This window comes from Lepidochelys kempii, chromosome 16 (assembly GCF_965140285.1).
Source record: "Lepidochelys kempii isolate rLepKem1 chromosome 16, rLepKem1.hap1, whole genome shotgun sequence".
Classification (NCBI taxonomy): Eukaryota; Metazoa; Chordata; order Testudines; family Cheloniidae; genus Lepidochelys; species Lepidochelys kempii.
This window is the reverse complement of record NC_136395.1, coordinates 13,160,440-13,172,299: the sequence shown is the minus strand read 5'-3', so window position 1 is coordinate 13,172,299 and position 11,860 is coordinate 13,160,440. Positions and strand designations below refer to the sequence as shown.

The 11,860-nt window shown below is 50.6% G+C and overlaps 1 protein-coding gene across 1 annotated transcript in view; it reads left to right on the top strand.

Moving 5' to 3' along the window:
- The first annotated feature begins 213 nt into the window (after positions 1-213).
- ASTN2 (astrotactin 2) overlaps positions 214-11,860 on the top strand; it is a 602,317-nt gene continuing 590,670 nt past the window's right edge. The window contains exon 1 of the mRNA XM_073314892.2: positions 214-583. Coding sequence (XP_073170993.1) covers positions 214-583 — 370 coding nt within the window. The remainder of the gene's footprint in view (positions 584-11,860) is intronic.

Genomic DNA, 11,860 nt, shown 5'->3' with positions numbered 1-11,860 from the left:
ACCCCTGGGCAGGGCCCGGGGCCGGGCGGAAGGGGGCGGGGCGAGCGGCGCCCCGGGCCGGGAGGGTCCCGGGCGGCGCGGGGGCGGGCAGGGGGCGGGGCGCGGCGGCGGCCGGGGGAGGGGCCGCTAGCGGCAGGCTCAGTCGGCCGGCTCGCCCCGCTCGGCTCTCCGTGCGCCTCCCGCTCCGGCTCCAGCGCCCCAGCCCGGCCCGGCATGGCAGCTCCCCCGCGCCGCAGCCGGCTCCGCGCCGCCGCCGCCGCCTCCCGGTGCCCGCCGCCGCCGCCGCCTCCGCTGCTGCCGCTGCTGCTGCTCCTGGCCAGCGGGCCCGGCTCGTCCGCCTCGCGGGAGCCCGACAGCCCGTGCCGGGCGAAGACGGTCACCGTGTCCACCCTGCCCGTGCTCCGCGAGAACGACATCAGCTGGCGCGGCTCCCCGCCGGCCGCCAGCGCCGCCGCCCCCGGCCCCTCGGGCCCCGGCCCCGCCGCCGAGTCCCGGCTCCTGCTCTTCGTCCGCAACGAGCTGCCCGGGCGCATCGCGGTGCAGGACGATCTGGACAACACGGAGCTGCCCTTCTTCACCCTGGGTGCGGCGGGGCGGGGCGCCGGGGGTCGCTGCCCGGGGCATGGGAGGCCGGGAGGGGACAAGGGTCCGGGGGGCCCGGGGTTGCCTTCGCCCTGGCACCGGCGGGGTGGGCACCGGGTCCGAAGGGCGAGGCGGGGAGCTGCCGCCTCCCGGGAGGAGGGCGCACGGAGCGGAGTTCGCGGACTTCTCCCTGCTCCGTGGGGGACCGGGAGCTGGGCTAAGCCAGCTGCTTTCGGCCCCCGGGAGGAGGGAGCGCGGGGGGTCGGGGTGGGTACCCGGGCACACGCCCGATCTGCCTCTGGCCCCCGCGGGGAAGGAGCAGAGGTTGGATGGGGCCACCTCTGGCCCCCACACGGGGCTGAGCAAGGCGAGGGGCTCCGCTTTGCGGGCAGGGGGGCATTTCTGGGTGTGGGGAGGGGGCAGCTGAGGCACGGCCCTGCCCCTGGGGGGGGGTGTGGCTGGCTGGCGGGCGGGGAACTTGCCCTCCTGTTTGGGATCAGCTCGGAGGACGCGGGGGAGATGATGGATCGAAGGAAGCAGAGGAGGGCTGAGCTGCTGGAGTGACTCTGGGGGGCAGCAGTTGGGGCTAAGAAGCGGCGGTGGGAGCGAGCCGCTGGGGCCGCCTGGGAGGGCTGGCTGGTGGGCAGTGCCCCCAACCCCTAGGGCGGGCTGGTGTTTGGAGGGGGAGTGTGGAACAAAGTACCTGCCACTGCTCCAGGGAATGTGGAGCACTGAGGCGTTAATAAGGCTGGGGCAGAAGCTGTGGTGGTGGGGGCTATGATACACAACCCCTCATAGCTAATTCTCTGGGGGGTCCCTGTCTGTCTTTCTTCCCCCCCCCCACCGCTACCTTCCCTCCCGTCTCCCTTAAAGTCCTCTCTCCTGGTGGGGTGCAGTTTCAGGGGAAGATTAGCTGGCATTATCTCTTTTCACTGTGGCTGAAATATTTATATTTATATTCATTTTTGCTCAGGAGTGGAGAGCATTTGACTTGATACAGCTCTTGTGCCTTTTTAGGTGTGTTCCTCTGGGCTTTTCGCATACCTGTAGCTGTACCTGCTTTCCTTAGTTTAAAGACTTCCTCCTAGCTTTTTCTCCCCTTCATTCCCTGTCGCAACAATGCACAGTGGTTTATGTTTGCTCTCTCACCAAGGGGCTTTTACCCTTGTCCTCTTGGGCAGGACTCCTCTGCCCTTGCAGATGTAAAATATAGGACATTCTTTATGTGGCACGATCTCGCCTCGTCACCGAGTTGCCAACCAGTTTGATTTCAGAAATGTTCTTTGCAATGATCCTGCAGGAGTCACTTTAGTGCTGTCATGTTGCCGTGGTTTGATTTCCCTCCCTTGTAATTGATAGCTTCATTATCTTTTAGAGCTTTTTAATGTTTGCCTTTTTGCACACTTTTTTTTTTCTGGAAGGGGGGAAAAGAGCTGTAGCAGGGTCTCAAGGCTGCCTGCTGGCTTGTCAAATGACCGGTTTGGAGCATATTGGATCAGCCTGCAAAGCTGGGTGGCACTACTCCTACTTAACTGTCTTCTGCAGTCCTGTGAAATGGCTGGCCCTGGAGAAGCTACCGCTGAGCATAGGGTACAAGAGGAGATTTCCTTTGATTGCTTATAAATATTTTGGCTGAATGCTCTCTGATTACCCCTGCTTTGTGTGATGCTTTAGCTGTCACGGACTATTACAGCATGACTGCATGTTTCTCCATACTTTCTAGGATTTCCCGGTAGCGAAGAACAATTAAAATGGGTTATGAGAACATCTTTCCTGCATGAAGCTAGTTGATCTCCTGCTCTAACATGGGATGTTCCTCCTTCTTGTCACTATTATCCTATTTTATATATTCGTTCTGACTTGTTCTACTCCATAAAAGTGAACTGTTTCGAATTCTGTAGCTAAAGCGTGGTGTCTGCTGTGGCAGAAGACTGAAGGCTTTTGTTGATCTCAAAACATCTCCTCTTTATCCATTGGCTTTCTCCTTCTCTGGGATCTAAGCCGCCTGTAATTTGAATACCTGCTTGGCTTTATGTGTGTGGTGCTGATGAAGGTGCTCCTCTCTGTTGTGACTTTGAGTGGATTGTTTTCTATGCATTTAGCACGTCAAGCTATTCTAGCCTATATGCATGCTAACCTGGTACAGAGCTGTGTGTTTAGCCGCAGACTGTTGTTTACAAGTGACTGTTTTTTCAGGGATTGTGATATGCCACAGAAGTGAAATAACTAACTGCATCTCATGGTCTTTTAACCCCCTGGGAGGCTCTTCCAATAGAAAATGCTTGTAATAAATACTTGGATGCCTCTTAAACTGAGCTTGTCAGAACCTCACTGTGCAGTCTGCTTGCCTTCCTAGGCATCTTAAGTCAATCACAAACAACAACAACAACAAATCCAGAACTTAAAAAAACCCTGTACTCTAGGTAAGAAATCTCAGACTCAGGGAACAGCCCCTGATGTGCTGGGCTGGCTTTACCATACAGGAGAGTGAAAAAAAGGTAACAGGAAACTTTGATTCACTGAGTTGAGGTTTCAGGGCAAAATGCAGTTACAGCAGGGATCAGGAGTGGATTCTCCCTAGCCCCACTATACATCCCTAGCTAAATGCATCAGAGGAAGGCAAAAGCACCTGCACGTAGCCTTAAATATTGGTTCCTGCCATGCGAAGGGTACTAGACCTGACAGAGCAGCAGTCTGACCTAGTACGGCAAACCCCATTGCAATGGGTGACTTGGTTGAGGGACACAGTATGCCTAAGAATTGCCCTACTTTTCAGCGAGCCTGTGCCTTGACTAGGACTCACAATTACTCCAACTCTTTCTCAATGCTGGCTTCTGTTACAATCTCTTTTGTGCGCTAGACACCTCAAGGTATCCCCCAAGCCAGCAGATATTGAACTTGCCGCAGAGTATAAATGAGAACATTCCCCACATGGGATGGCTTTGCCACGATTCTAAACTTCATTAGTGCCTTGCTTCTGCAGAAGGGAACCCCCTCTCCTTTCCCAAGGTCTGTCTCATGAGTTGCTGTGGATACTTTTCAGAGGAGCAGCCATGATAGTTTGTATCTGCAAAAAGAAAAGGAGGACTTGTGGCACCTTAGAGACTAGCCAATTTATTGGAGCATAAGCTTTCGTGAGCTACAGCTCACTTCATCGAATGAAGTGTGCCCCAAGTACTCCTTTTCTTTTTGTGGATACTTTGATACTGCCGTTTTTTTTTTCTGTCTCCAGGAGTGGCAAGAGGTCCTCTCCTATTTAACTCTTTCCTGGACAGTCACTGTAAATGATTTTGCTGGTTAGTGGGATTGCTCTTTGGGCACAGCGAATAGTGGGGCGGTTAGAATAGAAGTCCGGTAGGCCTTTGTGTACTAGCAATATCTATGGACCCCGCTGTCTCTGGCTTGGTGTGACCCCAGAGTTGTCAAGGTTTGTGTGTGGTGGAGGGTGGGGAGACAGGAACGAAGTTACCAGTAAAGCTCTGTGGTAAGCTCTCTCAGGTGTGGTCCCTCGTCCCAAGGTGACTATCCCTGTAGATTTTTCCTCTGCTGCCTGCTCTACAACTCTAAATAGCAGCTGTACTTGCTGTGTGGCTTGCCAGGCTCCTCTGGGATGAAAGGTTCTTGCAAATGTAGGAAAAGGGGGAGGCCAGTAGCTCTGATCTTCTTGGGTGGTGAGGGAAATTGCCTTAAACACTTAGTCCCCTCCTCGCTGCGGTAGTGCTTGCCATTGGACGTCAAGGACTTATTGATTGGGTTTATGGTAGAAATCCGTACATAGACTTGCCTCTGTGGGCAAGTTTTCTTCTGAGCTCCGATTTTACGGGTGCCTGGGTCATTCTCTCCGTGAGAAGCAGAATGTTTTTCATCTTCAGATGGCCCCAGATGTGTCCTTACCTCTTTTCTGAGGCGCTGGTCCCAAACCGTCTCCCTGAGTAGCTTCCTAGAGGATTTGAGCTAGAACCAGCGTAAAACAGAGCTGATGGCAGTGCTGGTACCAAGAACTTTGAAGGAAAGGTCGCTGAGAACAAAACAAAGAAGAGCCTAACTTATGGGAACAGTCTCTTCATCTATTAATGGTAACATCTTTGTGGGGATGAATCGGTAACTTGTGGCGGCTTCTGTCAGGCACTGCTGTAGAATCTTGATACGCGTCCCTTTTTTCTTATCTCCATGATTATTTCCTTTCCTGTGAATGTCCACAGCTGAAGTGCCCCTTCTTGAAGCCTAATTGGGTCACAAGACTGCTTCTTAATGCCCCAAAACTCTCCGAAGGCCACAACCGACTTATTTTGTAGGGAAGCAATTCTGCATGAGTGGAGAAAGGAGCGTGACTTCGCTAGGGCCATTGCCTACAATAGGTGTCTTTTGATTAAAAATTTCTACTGGTGGGAGCCGGAGTGTAGATAAGGCTCCCACGTCTGCTAGCATTCGTCATGCAGTGCCATCTGGATTTGTTCAAAGCAAGGCTGGGAGATACATTGCTAAAGTCTGGTGGCTGTGGGAACCTTCTCCGTAGTAGCTGTAACTGTAACAGTGGGAAACCTGCTAATAAACAAACCAACCAAACTCGAGCAGAGATGTGGGCTAAAAAGGCTGGAGAATCTGAATCCTGGGAGGAGGTACTCTACTAAAAGGACACGGGGTGATCTGCATCAGAAAGAAGCTTCTTCCCCTGTGGTTATGCTCCGTAACCCTGACCTCCGAGGACGTGTTTAAGAGATTGCACCTTTCCCAGTATGTGTAAATGTTTAAAAGTTGTGACTGTGTCTGTACAGATGGCGTGCTGGAGGAGTGTTTTAGCCCACTAGGGGGTGTTGGAGTCTGGAGATACATACTCTATAAGCTCCAAGGCCGTGCAGAGTTCTTCTGCAAGGGATTTATCTGTATGTATTGGTTTGAAACCAGCTGTGGGGTTGGCGGTGTTGCTGTTGGATCCGAGACCCCGAAAAAGGGTTAACTAACTTGAGTCCTCCTCTGATCGCCTCGGGGAATGTCCAGCTAAAACACTGGCCTAGCCTGGCTTTCTTACTCCCATGAGAGTTAGTTCCTTGCATGCCCATACACGTCATTGCATTTCTCTGTGACTCTGGCCCCAATGCTCAGCATGTTTCATAAACCTTTTCCCTGTCTTAACTTGCAGCCCGCCCCAAAAAAACCCATGAAGAGACCCCCAGGCTTGCAGGGCACAAAGCACTCAAAAGGCTGGCAATGACAAGTTCAGCTGTGCCCCTTGTCCATATGCATTATGCATTGATAGATAACACACCATCACTCGTGATTTTCTACAACCTTGGATACACCAGTTACACTTTGCAGTACCTTTTCATTCTTCTATTGTTTTCACTGGCGTAATGGTCCAGCATCTTTGTTGACCTTAGATGCTCTCTGATGAGGCCTCTTCACTCTGGGGCGTGTATCTTGATTTACTCAGCAGCTATGCACTGTACAACGTCTATTCACCAGGCAACACAACCTGCTTTAACTGCAGTTCAGAGAATGAAGCAGTTAGCGACCAAGCTAAACTAGATGGCCTATATATATCCTGGCAAATTTTCACTATTGATCTGTTACTTACATTGTAGTATCTTACGTAAGAACAATTTCCTGTGTACTTCTTGTAAATGACTTCAATGGGTTCTGTGTGACTGGCATATGTAGCACTACAAGATGCTGTGTATCTGTGGGTGTCAGAAAAAAGTGTGTTTCTGCATATGTATTAGGATAATCGTTAATAACACCCCCACATGCAAGGGGCATGAGCTAAAGTGGTGTGTGCAACTTTGCTTTCACATCCCGATTTTTGTTCTTGATCCTTAGCTATGCAATCCTAACATCCTCTTAATGTCATTTTTAATGCATTTTCCTAGGTTCTTTATTCCTGGTTTTGATACACTTTGACTTTCTACTGCAGCCATCTGGGTGCTTGAGCTGTCTTTTAAAAAAACAAATAAAAAACCCCATACAGAATCTTTTTAATAGGGAGAATGTTTTTCTCCTTTCAGAATATTTGAACTGACGTCTCAGATCTCTTTAAAAAGAAACAAAAAACATCTTTTTGTTTTTAAGCTGGAATTTTTCCAAGCTTGCTGCCTGCCCAAAAGTGGGATTTTTGGAAAGTGAAAAGAGGGCAACAATGGAAATGTTTATGCATTTGCTGCTGCTTCTTTAACAATACAATACAATCTGCTTATAGCAGCTGTTTTTAGTCGGTGGGACTTTTTTTTTTTTTTTTTGAAAAACAGGATCAGGTCCGTAGTGAAACCATGATGTTGAACAGAATTGCACTCCTGAGTATTTCCTTGTCACCTGAGTTGCATTTTGCACTCTGGTGCTCTGAACCAACTTTGGACCGCCAATGGCATGGTTCCCAATATTTGGGTTCCACTGCGTAGTGAGAAGTAACTTGACCTCAAATTAGTTGAAAGTATCTTCCTTTTCTATTGCACAGACCCTTTGTGTTGGGCTGGAACAAGTCTGTAGTACTCTGAGCAAGGCACTGGTTGGCATAACACTCTTCCATTGGGTGTATCCTTGCCTCCTGCTGGCTGTATCCAAAATAGCCCAGTCAGGTAAAGGGTAGCCACTTCCAGACTCACTGAACAGCCTTGCCTCCTGCAGAATCGGAACCCAGCCCTGCCACACAAAAGCACTGATGGGAATGCAATGAAAACACGACTGTTTCAGAGGAATCCCTGGAGGGAGAAGCAAGGGGGATGTCACCTGATTCAGAGAACAAGGAGCTTTCCTTCTTGAAGGATGCCTGTTTGTGTGGAACAACCTCTATTAAAACATATCCATTTGGACCAGGTAGAAATCTCTTAGGGGGTATGCTGTTTACTAGGCATGGCTGTGCAAAGATGAAAGGGAAAATGGAACAAACTTTGCGTCTGGCTGCTTCCACCTGGCTTTCATTTCCATGGTGTTACACAAAGTAGAGGATGCAGAACAGATGGAGGGTGAGAGAGGAAAGATATTGAAAGGGGCCATGGGTTGTTGCCTGTTTAAGTTAATGACTCATGGTTAAGGATACGATTTAATCACGGGTATTTTTAGTAAAAGTCATGGACAGGTCACGGGCAAGAAACACAAAATTGTGGCTCATGACCTGTCTGTGACTTTTACTAAAAATACCTGTGATTGAATCTTGCGGGGAGGCCGTGGCACCAGCTGTGTGTGGTGTGGGGGAGCCCCTGGGGGCCTGCTGCCGGGGGGAGGGAAGCCCCAAGGTCAGCCGCACTGGCCGCTGCAGAAGTCATGGAGGTCGCAGGAAGTCACAGAATCCGTGACTTCCGCAACCTCCGTGACAAACACGGAGCCCTACTCATGGTCAATCGCCTTGACACCGAAGCTCTTTGCAACTGATGTGAATGTAATGGCTCAGAGAGAGAGGGAGGGCTCGGGAGGCATGGCCTCTGTTAAGAACAGTCTCGTGGGTCTAAGTGCAGTAGATACAACTCTCTTTAAGGAGATTTTGTACAGCCAATACAGAAGGCCTCCGGGGTCTCTCAATGCCAGGGCTGGGAAGCGGGTGTGACTGGTGCCACTAGTTGTCCATGCAGCTTACTGAGAGAAGCTACCTTTAGGAGGAGGTGGCTCATGGCCTGAACACCTGTCAGTGGATTTGAATGGGCCTTGTGGGAAGAGGCAGCATCTGTTCTGTCTAATTCATTCCTACTATTCTAAACCAAACAGCTGACTAAGATGGGCAGCTTTGCGCAGCTGCGTAATGGGCTAGGTGGTAGGGAAACCTGCGTTTTATTCCTAGCTCTGCTGCTGACTTGCTGTGTGACCTTGGGAATGTCACTTAACTTCTCTGTGCCTCACTCCTGTACTGTGTAAAGAGCCACAGATGCTCTCAGAAAGGTACTAACATCCCAACCACCGAGTCGGGAAATATGCTTGAATCTCTAGCTTTTACTCCCTCTTCAGATCTCCCTATACCCAGCTGATATTTGTTTCCTGCTTCTCTTGAAGAGGTAAAAGGATGGGGAATAATTTAAGCTTAATACTTCTGAGCGGTCCTAGAGAGAACCATAGTCTCATGAATTTTGTTAGACCTTGGCCACACAGTGGTCCCGATCACACATCTCTGCTGCTTGGCTAGTGTGCCCCATCCCCAACTGCCCCAAAGTGATGCTTGCTGCTGTCTAATGCTGAGAAATAACTTTTCTGGGGGAGATCCCTTATGCATCCCTTTCTTAAAGCATTGTCTGCAGTTCATCCTTCCTGAGGGGGCTTAGTCATCCATAAATGCCTTTTTTAATATGGGTTGTTGGAGGGGGGAACTTGGTTCAAACTACCTCTGGCATCTGAACACAAGAGCATCCTTAAAGAATTGCTGCTTTCCAAGAGTACCCATATTGACCAGCTAGTGGCAACAGAAGATTAACTATAGAGAAAGCAACCCATACTTTCCAGCTGAATTCCCAGACAGTGGGTAGGAATTACTAGAGGAGGCCTGCAGTTGTGGGGTGAGCTGGTTTAACCCTCATTTCCCGACTTTCTCTTCCTCTGCCTGCTCCCTTTTGAAAAGGGAGAGGGCAGAAGTGGGGTCAATCACCTGACCTAGATACCTTGGCACCCAAGATCTGCCTTTCCCAGGGCCACGGCACAGTGTAAAATGCACTTCTTTGCAATGTAGGCGTGGGAACTTTAGTTCCCAGTGTGTGTGTGTGTGTTTTTCAGGGTGGGAGGGGAGACAGAAGAGGCCCAGATGGGTGGGCCCCTCAAAATACCCATTCCGTAAAGCAGTTACTGAATGTCTCAGACTGTTTATTTTATATGCATTGCCATAGTGCAGAGGAATTGTAGTCAGAGGCCAGGTCCCCATTGTGTTAGGTACAGACCTTGCTCCCTACATCTGCTTGACCCCATGTGGATGAGACCAAATTGGCACGGACCTTGATTCTGCTTCTGGGTGTGAGGTTAACACGCATCACTGCCTGACTCCTAAACTCCAAACAGACCCATCGGCTTTCTCCGTGTGTTAAATGATCCCTAGGTCACTGGAACGCTGGCTTGGGACCAGTGTTCTCTGAGGCAGGTGGAGAAGTTATTTCCCTGCTGTGGGTGGGTGGGTGGCTGATGGGGAGGGATTGTTCTTGTACCACCTTCCATACAGATCTAGCCCTAGCATTTTCAGATGGTTTGAAAAACCTGCCCATTGTCAAGCCAAAGGCCTGACCAAGGTGCCCAGAGAAGGGAGCGGTGAGGCTGAGAGCTCAGACTAAGTGAAGTCCTATCAAGGCATTGACGTTGGAAGCTTTTGAGATCAGTAACATTAGTTCTCACTGTGTGCAGTATCCCAAGTGCATCTAGGATGATTTGGAAATAATGAGAGAGTGTTTCTCCTCTAACTGCTGCTGCATGCACAGGGAGAGGAAACCAATATCGTCCTTTCCCTCCTCTTTATTCTCTCTCTCCCCGCTTTTGCTTCAGCCCCTGGTTCTGCATCCCTTGCTCTGTAGGAACAGCAGCAGAGTGAAACAGACAGGAACCTTGTCAGTAGCCCACTTAGGAAGTGATGCCATGTAAACTAATCAAATGTTTTCGGGTTGCTGCTGGGGCTCTGCTAATTTGATTAGGATTCCTAGTGTCCAGACAGCATGGAGACAGCTAATTTATTGAAGATGCCAAGCATGCAGAATGTAAAATCAGTTGTTCTTGGTGTCCGATGTCTGGATACATCTTTCTGAGGGTACCTTTGAACAACAGGTATGTAACTCTTTGCCTCCCCTGGGACCAGAGGACACTGCTTGGCTCTACTCTGTATCTGCCAGGCAAGTGAGGAAGTTGGGTTACTCTGGTGCAATCCCTCAGTTACCTTCAGTATGTTCCTCCTGCTCTGAACAAGGAGGCGGCAGAACACGGCACAGAGGGACAAGTTGACTTGCTGCTAATTGCGACAAAAGGGGCTGAGTCCTGGATGGAGACGATACCCCGTCTGTCCTGAATGAGGCTCATACAGGAAAGAAAGGAACCAGCATGTTTCCAGCTGTCTCTCATCTGCTCCCCACAATGCCTACGTCGTCCTAACCCCATGCTTCCAGCCTCCCTATCTTTCTCTAAAAGGCAAGCCCTGTAGGAGCTAGGGAACCCATGACTTGGCTTTGCAAGCAGCAGAGAAAGGGAAGAAATTTTCCATTAGCAGCATCAGCAGTAAAAGAAATTTCCCAGGCACCTGGTAACTGCTGAATTTAGGAAGATTATTGCGAGTTGGCTGTATTACTCCCAAGGATATGCACAGGGGTTATCCTGTTAAGGGAGAGGAGAGGAGGCAAGGGCCAGAGATTGGCTGCCTGGAGATTTGGCCTTCAGAGGAGAACTGCCCCCAGATTTGTTTCTGATCCTGATAAGTGTAGCTTTGCACATATCTCCTGTAAGGTGAGCAGGAAGTGGTGCACCGTGGTGGGAGGATGGCGGAAACCTACAGGGCCAGCTGCCTCCGGTGCATCATCTCTGCCCTTCTGATGCCCCAGAATAAAACTCAAATTGCACAGCCAGCCGCACTAACGAGCTGCAGTGAGGAGGAGGAGAGCACCCAATGGCACACCAGGCGGAGTGGCGCTGGGGAAAGTGGGGAAGGCACCCTGGAATGGCTGGGAATGCAGGGGCAGGGCGAGTTCTCGTTCATAGGCGTGAGAGTGTGAAGAGGCATGGAGGTCTTAAGCCATGCTCAGTACCAAGGACATGAGCCAATGTCAAAGCCGTGGAGTAAATCCATCTCTCTCGCCTGACTCTGACGCTCCAGGGACCTTGTGGCTTTTGTTTCCATTATTAAGTATTCATAATTTTTACAGTCCCCAAGAAGTCTCTTTCCAGAGCTCATAAAAAGCCATGATCCCTGCCATAAAGCGCTTACAGTTTAACTGCAGAGGTGATGAGGGAGGGGAAGGAATGGGACAGTAGCTCAGAGGTTAGGGCACTGGACTGAGAAGTCCAGAGGGCTGGGTTCTGCTTCCCCTGGCTTGCTGGTGACCTAGTTCACCCCCTCTGTGGCTGTTTTTCTGCCCATTGCTTGTCTGTGTTGCAGGGACTGTCTATCCAGTGCCAGCACAATGGGGTCCTGATTGCGGTTGGGGCTACCGAGTAAAGGATGGGCAAGGCTGATTTACAGCAAAGCAATCCATGTGCTGCCAAGCCGCATCTGAAGAGTTAACTGTGCCTTGCTGATGAGCTTGGTGTCGCTCGTGAGACCTCTGTTCGGTTCTTGTCTTCTCGCCTGTCCCCAGGTCCGCAGCCTGGGCTGGAGCACGGAAGGGCTCGGAGGCTGCTGCAG